We start from the raw sequence: 16,083 nt of genomic DNA, 5'->3' as shown, positions 1-16,083 counted from the left end.
TTTCACCAGAAATTAAAATGTCATCCGGTTACAGATTTGGCACATTTCTGTTTTTCAGTGCTTCCAAGTATTTGGTCTTAATGAAAACGATACATTGACATGGCACGCTGCACGGAACAATTGTATTAGTTTTGGAGGAAATCTGGCTACTATATCAAAAAAGGAAACGCAAGGTATAAAGTACCAATGTTTTGATACTGGATGAGACATCAAGTAATTCCTGATAAACAGATTAAAACAGATGTTGCAGCTTCTGCAATATATACTGTTGTTTATGCATATTAATATGAAATTATGTTGAATGAGAAATTGCACCTTTGGAAAAATGCTTGCATAGGTTTTAGTGTCTTCGTTAATTTTTGAAACCATAGCTTTGGGGTTAATATAGGACGTACAAAGGAATTAATCCTGTTCAACTATTAAGATTTTGTATTAAGGGCATGTCATATAATAATATGTCCACATTTTAATTTTTTTAAGTGTACACGTAAAAATAGCACACAAAGGTACTAATATCCAAAGCAAAGCACCATGCACCTAGCTGCTGAGCCAAATGCTGGGCGTGTAGGTGGAGGACACAGGTAGAAGGCGGCTCCAATACTGGAGTCCCAATTTCCTCCTGTTCCTCTTGCTCTGCTGGACCTCAGCCTGCTGGGTTTTTTTACATTTTTTTTCATGAGGCCTCATGTTTGCTCAGGAAATGTAATGCCTCAGGTCCTGAGGGCTGGGCATGGACCATCTCCTAGCTCGCTCCATCAGTGCTTGTGGTTTATACTTTTTTTCTACAGCAGAGGAAGGACGTTCTTTTAGCGGAAAGTCAGTCCAGGCAGGAGTTAAGGGAAACAAAATCTGGCCTTCTGAAAAGCTGAGATCTCAGTACATACATACTAGGTTATTTATTAAGTAGCTTTATTTGTCTTATGCCTATTTAGAAATGAAGTTATTAAGTCTGGTTAATGAAGTAGTTACCAAAGAAGGAAAGGGAGTGCACAGTCTGTAGACTCATTTTCTATATGCCAGGGTTTAGTGTACTCATGTTAATTCCCATAATACCATTAAAACATTTTTTCTGCTTCCTCAGATGATGAACAGCATAGAAGAGTATACACATAAATTCTGTACAAAAAAAAAATTAAAAACAATTTTATGAATAAAAAATTGCCCAGTTTTGAGTTTGTAAATACTTTTTCCTGACTAACATCAGATAACTATCTATTCTTTTTATTTTTACCATAAGATTACCGCCTTATTAAAAAGGAGGGAACCAAAATTCATCATCCTGGTTCCAGGGACTCTAAATTCTGCACTGTTGGGGAAAGGTGCATTCAGTTTCCCTTCTTGTACAATTTTTCTTTTTTTCCTTCAGCTTTCCTCATGTCCCTCTTAAAAACTGCTGCAACTGATGCTTGGATTGGACTGAATGACATAAATCAGGAGCACACATACTTATGGACAGATGGAAGCCCAGTTTACTATACCAATTGGGCAAAAGGTTCCCGAAGTTATTATAGTAAGGTAAACATTAATTTCTGTTTATCACTTAAATGTTATAACTTTAGTAGACGAATAAAATATATCTAGCTACAACTATATTTTCTGTTGTTTCCTTTATGAAGATTTTTAGTAATCTTGTTGCTTTTAGGACCAGAGTAATCATGTGGGAGGTCTACCTTTTTTTTTTTTTTTTTTTTTTTTTTGAACTTCTGTGTTTTGCCATGATTCTGAATGAATCCAGACAGAGGTTTGGAAGCATTGTGCAAAATTCAGACAAGTGCGCAATTTCCCTCACTTTTACCATGACTGATGAGTTGATTCAAATAATCAGTAGTGTAGCAGTAACTGTATAATTTTGGATACAGTGAATGTTATTTCGACTTGATGAAAACACTCAGATAACTGTTTATATTTAACTTTCCTGGTACTGAGCTTATTAAGATAAGTATGTTCAACAAAATCCTCAAAACCAGGAGACTCTTCATCTTCCTTTGTCATTTTTGTCTTCTTCCTCTATACTTTCTATCAAATCTTCCTTCTGAAAGATCTCTTCTGCATGCTTTGAAACTTTCAGCCCTGTTATACCATTTTGTGTTTAATTGCAAGACAAAACTGAGTGTTATACAGTAGTTGTAAAATTATGATGTAGAATACTGTACTTGACAGTGCTGCTTCTGACTCCTGTGCTAGCTTTACAAAGTTTCTCTCTTTTTCGTAACAACTTGCTTTGAGTCCAGCTAAAACAGGAAGAAGTTCTGTGAGGTCCTAGCCGGCTGCCATGCAGGACTTCCCCATCTCACACATGCGTATGCTTTCTATAGAAGGCTATGCCCATTTCCCTGCACAAGTTGCTCCTCATACATCTTCCTTCATTTGCAGCCAAGACCTGGTCTAATGCTCCCGAGGGGGTTTGGAGGTAGCACGAGGTCAGGCTGATAGGAGGTGGGGAGACCTGCTGCCTCCCGCTGCAGAAAGCCAAGCAGCAGCTTCTTGTGCTGGGGGAGGCAAAGGCTGAAGGTAAAGAGCCCAGATTGCAGGGGAAGGGGTTTGGGAGGTATCCTCCACAAAAGGTTGGTTCTGATCACTGCCTCTTCACTACTGCACTGTGGTGACAGCTTTGGATCCTCATGCCAGATCGGGGCAGGAAGAGGATTTCGGCTCTCCTGGCAAGCTTCAGCGTTGAGGAGGATTTCCCCATAGCCTCCAGGAAACCAGCAACAGAGCTGAAATGTCCCATGGGCCAGACCTACCACACCTATGTCCACCTGCACACACACGCATGCACAGATTACATACACGCAGATAGTCCCAGCCTCTTCTTCATGCCTCTGTGCTGCGCTTTGCAGCTTCCTCCGTCATCCAAGTGCAAACTTTCCTAGGGCTGAGTCGTAAATGTTTGTTGTCATGTACTGCTCCTGACCATTGCTTGTGTGAGTTCATATAATGACCTTCATGTTATTCATCTGTGTGCGACTGCGTGTGGCAAGTGGGTCTGTATATCCAGCGGGAGGAGGAATGTTTCCTGCGTATCCACGTTTTCCTTGTTAATCTCATTTCCTCTGTAGGTTGACTGTGTCTTTATGATGAAGAACCCTATTGAGCAGGCAGGGAAATGGAAAGATGAAGAATGTAAACCAAGCAAAAGCTACATATGCCAGAAAAATTCTGGTGAGTTTTCTTTCACCACTTTCTAGTACAGCTGATTTATTGTGGTTATGACAAATTGGTGTTAAAAGTGACTTTCCCATATTCAACCCTATTTTAACTGAAATTAATCTGAGAGTATCATATGTGCTATGGACCATTTTAACAAAATGAGCACAGATTTTATTTTTTTGAGAAAACCTCTTAACATTTCCTGTTTTAAAGACTGGATCAGTAAATAAATAAAAAAGAAGTAAATCTGTTGATCATCATGTATTTTATTATTTTTGGTGATCAGGAGGGAGAGACAGAGGATGGTATTTTGTCTTTATATGGGCAAATTCTTCAAAACCAAAATTCTGCTGTTATACTTAAAAGCAACACAATTTCTTTGTTTTGAAAAACTGCCCTGCTTGATTTCCTTTACAGTCCTACTGAGGTAATTTCATCAGCAGCATTTACATCCCACTGCTTGCTCATGGTGTGCTTACCGTACTCTATTCCTTGTCACAAATACAACAAATGCTAATATATCATGAAAAAAGTGGGGGGATTGTTCCCTTCAATGACCTACACAGTTACAGTATGTTTTGGGAAGGTCTGGAGCTCGCAGGGCACATTTCTGGAGGTGATAGAGATATGTATGCTAAAAGGTTATTCTGACAAGAGTTGGAAAATTTTGTCACAGAACGTGAAAATATGGCTTTCATCACTGCATAGTGATAGTTGGGGTGCATCTTAATTTGTTATTCCGGCCTCTCTTAATTGCCTAACTACTCTAGTACACTAGATCTTCTCTGTGTTACATGTCTAGCCAATATAAAGCGTTTGACTTTTCTTTTTGCTTGTTTGCTCATCACAGACCCTAAACTGCCAAACTCCCAACCCATAGTTCCGATGTTTGGCTTTAACAATTATGGTGACGACCGCTATGCAGTCATCAACTACAAAATGAGCTGGGAAGAAGCACAGAAGAACTGCAGAGATCAGTTTGCAGAACTCGCCAGCGTTTTGGATCCTTATGCCGAATCTTACCTGTGGTTACAAATATTAAAGCATGGGGAACCTGTATGGATTGGTTTTAATAGCAACACGGTATGTCCATCAAATGCTTATGATAATCATACTGCTACCATAGATCAACGTAGATCAGCCATATTTCTTGCTCAGAGGTTGTCAGGATCCACTGCTGTGTGCGCTGTTTGCTCCCGTGTGAGTGCAGATCTGTGAATGTGTGGCAGCCATCAAAGTCTCGCTGAGATACCTGACTTCCCTCCACTTCAGAGGCTTTACACACCCAAATGTTTGGCCGTAATGTGAGAGCTGCCACAGCCTGCATTTCAAATGCCACCAAGGACGTATCTGCAGTAGATAGTGCCTTCAGTGGTGAAAGTGGCTACGAAGTTTCCACTTCCTAGGACACCGTCTACCACACGTTCATGTTTCTGAAGACATGTTGTGGAGCACACCATGGCAACTACTTGCATTAAAAACTGTTCTTTCTTTGTGAGATTGTTTTAAGACTCATTTTAACTTCCAGCCTAGCGCTGTAAGAGCTTGTACAGAGCAACAGGGGAAATGGCAAGGTGCAGTGAAAAGACAGGAGCAGGCCTCTGGCGGTGGGGACACCTTGGGCTGGTTTTTGGAGCTGAAGCCAGTGCCTTGTGTAAAACTGTCCACAGACTCAGTCAGCAAAGAGTAGAAAGGCCTGAAAGGGGAAGCATCTATTAGAGGCATGTGAAAAGAACATGATGCAGCTGGATATTTGTGGAACCAGAGTTGTGAGGAAATCAAAAGAAGAGTTGTAGAGCCGGAGCTTTGTGGGACACAGGACTAAGAGAGGGCACAGGTGCTGAGGTGAGAGGAACTGGAGCTGAGCTTCAGTGAGGGAAGGCACTGGGAAACCAGGATTAGACAGGAATCCTAGATGAAACGTGGCCGAGGATTTCAAAGGAAAAAGGACAGGAAAGGAACTGGCACAAAGAACTGGATAGCAGCCTGCCTCCAAGGATCACGGGAAGAAGAGTCTAGGCTGTGCAGGATAGGGTGATGGAAGCCATGGCTGTGCCTAATGTTGGCCATCCTCTGCAAATAGTGGTGAAATCCACTAAAAATAAACATGCTCAGCTTGTCTCAAGTAGCTGCTCCTTGCGAGAGCTAGAAACCTACCACAAGCCCTGTTAGCATGGGCAGCAGAGGTCTGTGGCACGTGCCTCATGAAAAACATCACTGTACTCCTCTCTCCAGCGGCACTTTTGCTTTTTCTGTTTGCTTTCTAAATATATAGAGAAGCCTGTGTTAGAGGAATGCTAACAATAGTTTCTCCGCAATCTATGTTTGATCTGTGTGTATATGATATTGATAAAATCTTCAATTGTATATTCACATTTGTTACTGCAAGGCCCTTTGCCCAGCTACCGCACAAGACAGTATGCACAAGATGGTGCAAATTGAATTATGTAGGCTGGGTTCCAAATAAACATCTGTAGGATCACTGCCTAAACTGCTGTGGAGAGCAGAAGTCTGGGACAGACTGTTACGTCCTGACAGAGGATGAATTAATTTTGTGTGAGAAACCATGATTCTGATGTTTCCTAACTTTTACATACCTGCAAGTGCAGTCTTAATGTTCTTTCAACCTAATCGTTGCACGTGACACAATCTTTATTGTCATTTCCTTTTAGACTCAAGGCCATTATGTATGGTCAGATAGAAGGAGAAGCAGGTATTATAACTGGGCCAGTGGAGAGCCAAATAAGAACACAGCCTGTGTCTATCTAGATTTGGATGGGTTTTGGAAGACAGCATCTTGCAATGAAACCTTTTTATCTCTCTGTAAACAGTCTGATGGTAAGTTGTGACTGGGAGAAATGTGATTTGGGAGTCTGGCATTTATGTTCATGGCTTTATTTGAATTTTGCTTTTCCACAGATGCAAAATTGTGATAAACGGTGTATGCCTTGTGATAAAATATTGCTCTAGTTAAGGAAGGACTCCCAGATCCAGTCTCTCTTGAGTGATTTTCAGACATTTCATTTCACAAACCAGTCAACACATGCACCTCATGAAGACAACTGTGACATTTCATGCCACAAGCAATCGATCTTTTCTGCATCCTTGTTTGTCAAGAACTACAGAACTGATCAGTTTTAGCCTAACTATAAATATATCGATGATATATTTTTACATTTTAAAGTATCTTTTGTAATATTGGGAGATAAGAAACTTCTGTCAGTACAGCAACCAAATTGATTAATTTATATTTGTTAAAAGTTTAAGATGCTGGAAAGCTTCTACTGAGATACTTTAGGCCTCAGATATTGTACCTAATTTTCAAACATATTTTAAATTATATACGAAATTCATGATCTCTGCACCATACTTCACAGCAAATTCTATATTCATTTAAGCTCTGCTTTGGTTTTAATCAGGTGACGCAGTAGGCTACTAATTCTACTTTTACAGAGTTTAGGATGTATGTACAAGGGCAGGTACAGACAGCTTCTCTGGCCAACCTTGTTACGAATTGGCTGGACACAAGCCACTGGCCTGTGGTGATGTTGTCAAGATCCTTTATGCATACTGACTCATTCCTCATTCTGTTTCACAAGTTGTAAGTAAAAATTGCCTTGCGGTAAAACTGATGTAAACCTTCTTTAGCTGATTGGAGAACCAGCTCCAACCAGTATAGTTTATTACTAGTTTACCATGATTAGCTCAACCTTTTATCATTACTTAAGTCTCTGGGATGTTTCTTTTATTGGGATTGCTGTCAAATTGGTTGGGCTGGTGTGTGGTGCAGGAGTACAAGCTTCCAGTGGCTTTTAAGACCCCACTGAAACCTGTGTGTCACCTTAACAGAGTTAATCCCCAGTGAACCACCACAGCTTTCTGGAAAGTGTCCTGAACCAAAGCGTGGTAGATCTTGGATTCCCTTCCGTGGTCATTGCTACTATGTTCACATCACTTCTGAGGAAAGCTGGCCTCACGCTTCCATGATATGTACTCAGATGGGTAGGTGCCTGTTTTTTTATTAGGCTGTTTCTGTATTATTTTTTTTTAATGCAGAACCAAGAGATAATACATAAATGTGTGTGTATGTATATCAATTATAAGCTGCAGCTAATTTAAATTTATTGTCAAGCTTTTCTACCATAAGAAAAAGTTGATCACAAAACATGTCATGATTGTTTACTGAGATAATTAATTTCTAATGGAAAATCTTGCTAAAATTATATGTAATATTTAATTGATATTTTTAGGTGCTGCTCTGGTTTCCATAGAAGATTCAGCTGAAATGAACTTTCTCTTACTTCATTTGTCTCCAATGGCAAATGAATACAGAAAATTTTGGATAGGATTGTTCAAAAATATTGATGGTAATTATTTTCCAATGCATACTGAGATGAAAATAAATGCTAAATAAACAAAGAGAATTCTAAATAAGACTAATACTAAGTACTAATATTAATGTACTAAATATTAAATAGATAATCAAAAAGAAATCAACGGTTAAGTGTTTAATAGCTTCTCTGTTAAAATACTTAAAACATAAACCACCAAAAAAGTCTATGCTTTTTGCATCTTTACTATAATTACAGTGTATTTCAGTCTGTAAAAGGTTCTAGCTTAGCACTGCAGTAGTTGATTAAAATGTTTCCTGTCACTTCTCTTTACTCGAAGTGCTTGACATTTAACCAGTGTTAGTCTTTTAAGAAAAATATTGTCTTGTAATTAAAAGCTGAGGCAGCCTTAATCTGAAATTTATTTCTAAACAACACAGGGAATAGCAGCATATATAAGCTGCCTAGCAACATTTCTTAATCTAAATTTCAGGTTTTTTTCATAAATTTTTCGGTGGAAATTTTAATTAAAAAAAAATCTTTTTTTTTTTTTAAAACTGCAAATTTGATCCTGTTTTCTATATCATTGTAGTTCTGAAGCCCGTTTTTCATGGCAGGCTTTGAGGGTACATCTCCAGAGTGAGTCTTGACTGGGCTGCATGGAGTGGCCTTGGTCATGGCTGCCCAAGTTCCTGTCTGTCACCACCAGCAATGGCAGGCACCTTGTTGCACGGTGGGCCAAGTTCATCCGTTCTAATTGAAAACTAATGGTACAAAAGCAGTGATTTGTTCCTGACCTGGCCCACTACACTGCCACATGCGGTGCAAGCAGAGGCAAGAGGAAAGTGCAGCTGCAGATAGGGGGGACGGAAGAGGTGGCACTGAGGCAGTTGTGAGTTATATCAGTGTCCAGAGGAGAGCCACGAGGATGATCCGAGGGCTGGAGCACCCCTTCTACGAGGAGAGGCTGAAAGAGTTGGGGCTGTTCAGCCTGGAGAAGAGAAGGCTCTGGGGAGATCTTATTGCGGCCTTCCAGTACCTAAAGGAGAGCTGGGGAAGGACTTTTTACTCAGGCATGTAGTGATAGGACGAGGGGGAATGGCTTTAAACTGGAAGAGGGCAGGTTCCGATTAAACGTTAGGAAGAAGTTTTTCACTTTAAGGGTGGTCAGGCACTGGAACAGGTTGCCCAGAAAGGTTGTTGAGGTCCCATCCCTGGAGTTGTTCAAGGCCAGGCTGGACGTGGCCTTGGGCAACCTGGTCTAGTGGAAGGTGTCTCTGCCTATGGCAGGGGAGGCTGGAACTCAATGATCTTCAAGGTCCCTTGCAACCTAAACCATTCTATGATCAGGATGTGCTGCCATGAAAGCACACCCTGAGGGAGCGGAGATAGCAATTATTGCTATTTGATGGGCCTCAGCAGGAGATAAGCAGGGAGTAATTATTAAAGAGAGATGATTCAGTCTGCAAAGATAATTTATTAATTCGGCTGAAATGAAGCAGCAATTTACTTAACTTGGTTCCACATATAAAGAATATTTCCTCAGTGATCTGGATCCTTGGACTGCAACACGTGGCTTGTGCAGGTACTCTGCTTTTCTTCAGGCTCTCAGGCACAGCTGAGTTCTGGCACAGCCTTCAGCTAAAAGTCTTCGGGCAGCCTGGGCATGTCTTCCTCACATCACTGACAGCCACGGCCCTGAAGGCTGATGGAGTTAACTTTGTGAGCATTTGCATTTGGTATGCTCCCATCTGAATGCCTCTGACTGTTAAGAGTGAGAAATGAACCCACTGTGATGTTAATTTAATCAACTAACAAATTCCATAATCAGAGTCATGCCTGGTAGACAAGAAAGGATTCCCCACTTCATTCACTCACTAGCTAATACTTATAATTTTAGGGGAATGGCTATGGACAGACAGAAGTGGAGTAGAATTTGTCAACTGGGAGAAAGGAGAGCCTACAGCAATTTTTGATGAATACTGTGTTGATATGGATGTCTCAACTGGAACCTGGAGGAACTATTACTGCTCTGTTGACCAGAATTTTATCTGCAAAATCCCCAAAAGTAAGTTCTGAATTTCTGTGCACTGGGTTATTTTAGAAGTAGTGGTTAATATACATCAAGCCAAACTGCTTATGCACCGGCTATGCTTTGTGTATTGATGTTGATGCACGTGCATCTGCATCAAAGCCAAGAGTAACTTCTGTTAAGGACAGCGGGAAGCAATGTTGGAGAAGAACCTGTCACCATTTCCTCTTCTCAGCTTAAAAGCATTGATTTCTTGGAATTGGTGTACCCTGCGGTAGGGGAGGACACATCACCTGATGAAAGTGGGGAGAAAATTCAGAGCCATTATGGTTAGAGTGCAAGTGGCAGTAGATAATGAATAGATGCCTAAACTAGTGCTGAGAAGAAAGGCAGGCACTCTCCTGACACCTGAGCTGAAGGGCAGCAGTGCAAAGTCACGGAGCTCCTGCAGAAGGAAGTTAGGTGATGCTGGTGGGGTGGGTGCCAGTGAAGCGTGCTGGAATCTGTTGGATGGCCAAGAAGAAGCTGTGAAGTGTGGCTGGGCGGTGGGGCCCATTTCATTTCTCTGCTGACACAGGCATAGGGAGACATGCAAGGCAACCAAACAGCATAGTACATTTCTTTTTTAATGGTTACTTGTGGCCCTGTGGTTTTTTGGCAGCTGGCGTGAGTCACCACATACACACAGATTCAGCTGTCTTTGCACACATCAACTGGGAGAGAGTTTGAAATAGGCCATATTTGCCCTTGGTAAACAGATCCACTGCACAAATCTAATAGATACAACGTGGAACCAATTGAATCTCCTGTTTGTGGATCTCCCCATGTTGGCAGGTTGGCAACGGAGTCATCCATGAGCTTTGTATGCCCCAGCCAGCCAGACCTGCAAACAATTAACTGAATCGTACTCCCCAAGCAATTAAGGGAGGAAGAGAAAGTTCCTTAAAAATACAGCTTAAACAAAGTACAAATGTGCTTTTCACTTTTGCAAGTGTAAAAAATTGAGTTGTTCAGTGTGAAGTGTGAAGCTTTACACTGTGGAAGTGTAAAAACTTTGAATATCTCTCTCCCCTACCAAAAAAAAGCAATTAAAAGTGAGACAGCAATTTGGGTTTGTTGTTTTTTGGTGTTTTTTTGGTTTGTTTTTTTTTTTTTTTTTCCTCAAAATGTTTTTTACAAGAATATTTGATAGATTCACCCTGAATTGTCAGGGAAAATGTTTTCATATGTTTTTCACCTCCATGTACTGTGTTCAGCTCTAGGCCCCCCAGCATAAGAAAGATACGGACCTACTTGGGGGGGTCCAGAGGAGGGCGATGAAGATGATCAGAGGGCTGGAGCACCCCTCCTATGAAGACAGGCTGAGGGAGGTGGGGTTGTTCAGCCTGGAGAAGAGAAGGCTCTGGGAAGACCTTCCAGTACCTAAAGGGGGCCTATAGGAAAGATGGAGAGGGACTCTTTGTCAATGGGTGTGGCAATAGGAAGAGTTTTACACTGAAAGAGGGTAGATTTAGATTAGATATTAGGAAGGAATTGTTTACTGTGAGGGTGGTGAGGCACTGGAACAGGTTGCCCAGAGAAGTTGTGGATGCCCCATCCCTGGAGGTGTCCAAGGCCAGGTTGGATGGGGCTTTGAGCAACCTGGTCTAGTGGGAGATCTCCCTGCCCCTAGGAGGGGGGTTGGAACTAGATCTTTAAGGTCCCTTCCATCCCAAACAGGTCTGTGATTATTTAAAATTCATAGCAACGCAAATTAAAAATTATGTGTACAGTATTTAATCTTCAAATGGTTGCTTGCAAACTGTGTATAATATCTATTTTTTTTAATTTTAAAGTTACTGAAGTTGATCCAACCCATGACTCACCTGTCAATAAAGGTAAGTTGGTTTCTTATAAGCACGTTAAACAGAAATTTCAATAAGTTTATAGGCATTTATAATTTCCAAGTAAAATTGCCTCCAGAAAAGTTTAATTTAAATACATATTTAACTATTGCAGATTATTTTACTTTAAATTTGGTTAAAAGGAGAGCTCTTTTCTCAAACTGGATGTCTTATTGATTTTTACTTCTTTACAAATGGTGTACTGTGGTACTGTATAATACTGCCTTTAAAATGAACATAAATCGAGCCAAATTTTGCATTGTTCATCTGCAACATGCATCAATTTTAACTGTTGTTATGATTGTTCAGTACTTTTACAGTCCACCCAGTTGGTTTACATAGGGAGATGTTTGTTGCATGCAATAACAGTCTTTGGTCATCTGTAGTAATTGTTCTGTTTTGTCTTTCACAGCATCAAAAAATGAAGCTGCTGTTTCATCCTCAAATAGTTTAGGTGGGATGATTGCTGTGTTGATCTTCCTTCTTCTAACAGGAACTGGCCTTACACTCTATTTCTTCTATAAAAAAAGACGTGATCGGCAAACAATTACAACCAGATTTGATAATGCCATATACTGTGGTGATCCTGACCCTGGAACTCATGAATCAAATTGTCTTGTGACCAATATTGAACAAAATGAGCAGGCAACAGTTTAATAAGCGGGGTAATCTTGGGCCTGATTTTGAAAGGAATTAAAGCGCTGGAATACAAGAATTCTTAAGGCAAAACAATTTTCTCCTATGGAAATTCTAGTTCATTTTGCACAGGACACTTCTTGCTTTCTGTACTGGCAGGAACAAGCAACCTTGCGAAGCAGATCCAGAGATCTGCTGACAAATAGTAGTATCTGGGAGGAGTGTTGAGCATACACATAGACTTGGAGCTACACTGCATAAGTGAACACTCAGGTGGTTCCAGTCTCTGCGTGGGTCCAGCATCACCTTTAGGTACAAGAAGAACCATGCTCATCACAGGCAACTGTGAGAATAAGCTCTTTAGCACGCTCCAAAAAAGTACATCCAGATCTGTAGGAATCCTGACAATGCCACCCGTGATCTCCAGAGCAGGCTGGCAGAATTGAGCAGGTTGGATGGGACCTCCAAGCTCAGCCGGCGCAGGTCCCTGCTCAAAGCAGGTGCAGGTCCCTGCCTCAGCTGGGCAGCCTGTGCTGTGAGCCCATGTCTTCCTTTTGCTACTGAGGTACCCACAGAAACCCTTCGTGTTGCCCGTAATACCTGAATTAACACATTTTCCTCCTCTGTATATGATTGATAGAAAGGAAAGTGTAAATTGCTTTTCTTCTGCTGTAATTCTGTAACATATGCATTGGAAGATCAACTATAATATGAGGTTTGAATGTATTGTGAATAGACATATTTTATCATTTAAATAATAGAAGAGGGATCTCAAAGGATTCTGCAAAAGGTGGGGAATAGGCAGGAAGAATTATACTTAATTCATACCTGAAACATTTACATAAAATTTATTCTTGAAATCTCCAATAGCAGTGAAGATTTCATGCTTTCTCAGGCCATGTTTTCAAAGCCCAATGAAACTTATCATTAGAAAGTCTTTTCTAATTTCTAACCAAATTCCCCTTGTCCAAGTCTGTTTTAATCCTTTGAGTATCATTACAGACTTGCATCATGGCTGAGGTGATAGCATTGAATCTCATATTGGACGATTGGTATATTCTCTGGATTCAGAAACCCCCAAAATATACAGTAGGTTCACATATAGTTGTTTTCTTTTTTTTTTTTTACTTTTCCAGTGTGTTTTATGCCAAATGTAAACAATCAAATGACCTAAAGCTCTAGTCCAGAGAAGGTCCTTATTTAATTTGATATTTTTTGTTATTTTAATCTTTTGACAGATTTTAATTGTGTTTAAATTAAAATATTTTGCGTGTGTATGTAATACATATAAATAAGTTTTTATTCTCCTTTGGTTCATTATATGAGCATTAAAAAGCTGGTTCTAAGTAAAAGTTTATGTGTCTTCTTAAACAGAACAATTTCTGATAAAGGTAAAAATAAAAGGAAGGAGGGGTGGGATTCTTAAATTTCTATGTACAAATAATCATCCACTTTTCCTAATCTAGCATGTTCTTAAACACCAGTAGCTATTTGTCTTTACCATCCTGTGAAACTGTGTCTCATGTGCCCGACATTTCAAAGTTTACCCTAATAAATATCTAACGGAAGTGTAATTTAAGACTACTTATGTGCTGTACTGCTCTAGCAGTTTCTGAGACAGATTCTTATATCTTTGATAGCTCTTGATAGTAACACTAGTTCTTCCCTTTTTATTTCACTGGCTATGTTGTCTAGATCTCTAATCCTTTTTGCTGTTCCCTTCAAGACTGCTCTGTGGTATGTAGGTCCCTCTGACAGTACAGTGCACTGGTGGATAAGGTATTTCAGGTGAGTTCCTAACAACACTGAGAAGATCAAAAAGATTAATCCACCATTGTAACACTTGCCATAAAGGACTCTTCTGTCTGAATTCTCTGAATTGGTTCTATAGGATCTATAGGTTTGGACAGAGAACTGATTACCAGAAAACAATAGTCCAATAAGACAGGAAAGGTGGCTAATAAAAAGTTAGTTTGTGGAAGTTTCCAAGGACTGATAAGCTTTATAAACTAGTAGTCCTGTTGCATCTGTGAGAACCGAATCAAGAGTTTTCTGGGACTGTACAAGGCCACTGCCATGCACAAGTGTCAGCAGAGGACTGTATAACTTGGACCGCATCCAAGACAGCAGTGGCTGTTACCTGGTAATGAAGAGTAGACCCTCTGAGGGTCTTTCTGGACATCTCCCGAGAAGCCCCTGGAGTGCCAATACAGCTCTCTGCAACTGGGTATACAGCTGGGATTGGGTTCCAAATATTGCTCCAACCAGGTAGCTGTGTGACTGTGAGTGAACTCGGCAAGTGAAGAAATGAATGTGTTATGTGAATAGTTATTTGCTATTTACTATAATAGCTTGATTCTATTAGTAAGAACAGACTAGTGAAAAAAAACAACACAACCCTTGTTCTAAGAAATACTAGTTATGATCTGCATTTCCCCCCATCTTGATCCCCTATCAGTGTAAAGAGAATTTACAGGACGTTTTGGGTTGTACCAAATAATGCTTTTTCTTCTCAAAGTTTTTGTTTCCTCTCTGGTTGATTCCAAATTCTTCCTCTGCAGTTAGATTCCTGAAAGAAAGCTGTGGCTGCTGCTGTGTTTCATACCAAATCCTAGCTGACAGACCTGCTCCAAGAATGCTCTTCAAATGAGACAGATCTAGTACCTAGTTTAAAGACACTATGTATATGGAGGTACGAAATAGGTGCTGGACTGCCCATATTTGCCACATCAAAGTGCTTGGGCACATACCCAGAAACAGACAGGGGGGAAATTTAGTGCCAAAAGCAAGCTTTTTACTGGGCTGAGGAACCTTCAGGGTTAAGCTGCTGTAAACAGAGGTCTGAGGAATCACAATTTGTCAATTTGTCCAGCTTCCACATAAATTCTGGCATTGGGCTTAGGTGCAACAAAATAGCATTTATAAAATACATTTCCACATAGTTGCTTGCCCTTTCTTTCTCTCTCTCTATTAGGGTAGTATTTTAGAGAAAATGTCCTGCCTTTTCTCACTATTTCACTGCGTTATATTCCTAAATTGAAACTGTAACATTGCTAAAAAAGTAAGAGATCCTCAACCTGAACTTATTACAGTGTAAGCAGCAGTAACTGTTTTTAGGGAAGGAAAAGCTGTGGAAGAATTCACCATTGTAACTTTCTGTAATGTCAGATGGTGATGGAGCTGTGGCAGACACGTACAAAGAACAGAACATCCTCCTCCTGCAAAAGAATACCAATTTACAGAGAAACTATTTGGCAATATCAGTACCAGTAACTTAGAAGGGAAAACAAAGCATTAACTGCAGTTCCTTGTCTAAAGCAGGAATCTAAAAAGAAGTTTATGAACTGGGAGTATTTTTTACGTTTCTGAAACTAAGAGACTGAAAAAGGAAGTGAAGAGTAATTTAGAACAAAATGTAAGGATGATCTAAAAATACAAACAGTATAGATAGATAGTGAAATGAACTAGTGCCTTCAGGCCAGATTCCAATGGGCAAGAGCCAGATTTTCCGGGGTCAATGGGAAATGTTTGAACTGCTCCATAAGCATAAAGTTGTCCTGATATCACTGTATCCGGACACAGGAACAGTTAGGGTTCATTTTGTCTCTTCTCAGCTGTGCCCTTATCTGACATGTCCAGCTTTCTCCCTTCTACAACATTCTGCAGGGCACAACTTTTAATTCACTGTTAAACAATGATATGTCAAGCATTTTTAGGTTATGGTTAGCGGCTCTGGTTCCTCCGAGGAAGTATTTGCTCTCATTTCAGGAGAATGCACACCGTGCAACCATTATACTGCCTTTTTATCCAGACTCATGATTTAGACAGCTAGAGGAAATTCATCTCACCTACTTTCGAACTAGTTGACATAATTCTCTTTTACAGTCAATAGTTAGGAGTGTACGTGTAGGACTTGCAGTTGCTCCATGGTCCTCCAGAAGAGGCTAATGATGGGACAGAGGTTCCAGAGACGGGAGGAAATATTTGGAGGAATTGGAGGAATGGGGGGTTGTGCAGTGAGAAACGTAGACTGGGGTTGGTAAGAGGATGG

The 16,083-nt window shown here is 40.3% G+C and overlaps 1 protein-coding gene across 1 annotated transcript in view; it reads left to right on the top strand.

The window, feature by feature from the left end:
• Positions 1-13,417, top strand: part of LOC309669024 (macrophage mannose receptor 1-like) — a gene marked incomplete at its 5' end in the record, with an annotated part of 34,063 nt that extends 20,646 nt beyond the window's left edge. The window contains 10 exons of the mRNA XM_082479592.1: positions 59-173; positions 1,367-1,515; positions 3,060-3,162; positions 4,001-4,233; positions 5,823-5,988; positions 7,000-7,152; positions 7,401-7,517; positions 9,382-9,549; positions 11,349-11,390; positions 11,809-13,417. Of these exons, the coding sequence (XP_082335718.1) occupies positions 59-173; positions 1,367-1,515; positions 3,060-3,162; positions 4,001-4,233; positions 5,823-5,988; positions 7,000-7,152; positions 7,401-7,517; positions 9,382-9,549; positions 11,349-11,390; positions 11,809-12,053 (1,491 nt within the window). The 3' untranslated portion in view covers positions 12,054-13,417. The remainder of the gene's footprint in view (positions 1-58; positions 174-1,366; positions 1,516-3,059; positions 3,163-4,000; positions 4,234-5,822; positions 5,989-6,999; positions 7,153-7,400; positions 7,518-9,381; positions 9,550-11,348; positions 11,391-11,808) is intronic.
• Between the last annotated feature and the right edge of the window lie 2,666 nt (positions 13,418-16,083).

This window comes from Vanellus vanellus (assembly GCF_965231255.1).
Source record: "Vanellus vanellus genome assembly, chromosome: 2".
NCBI classification, from domain to species: Eukaryota; Metazoa; Chordata; class Aves; order Charadriiformes; family Charadriidae; genus Vanellus; species Vanellus vanellus.
The sequence above is the reverse complement of the archived record's forward strand: the minus strand, read 5'-3'. Positions and strand labels throughout refer to the sequence as shown.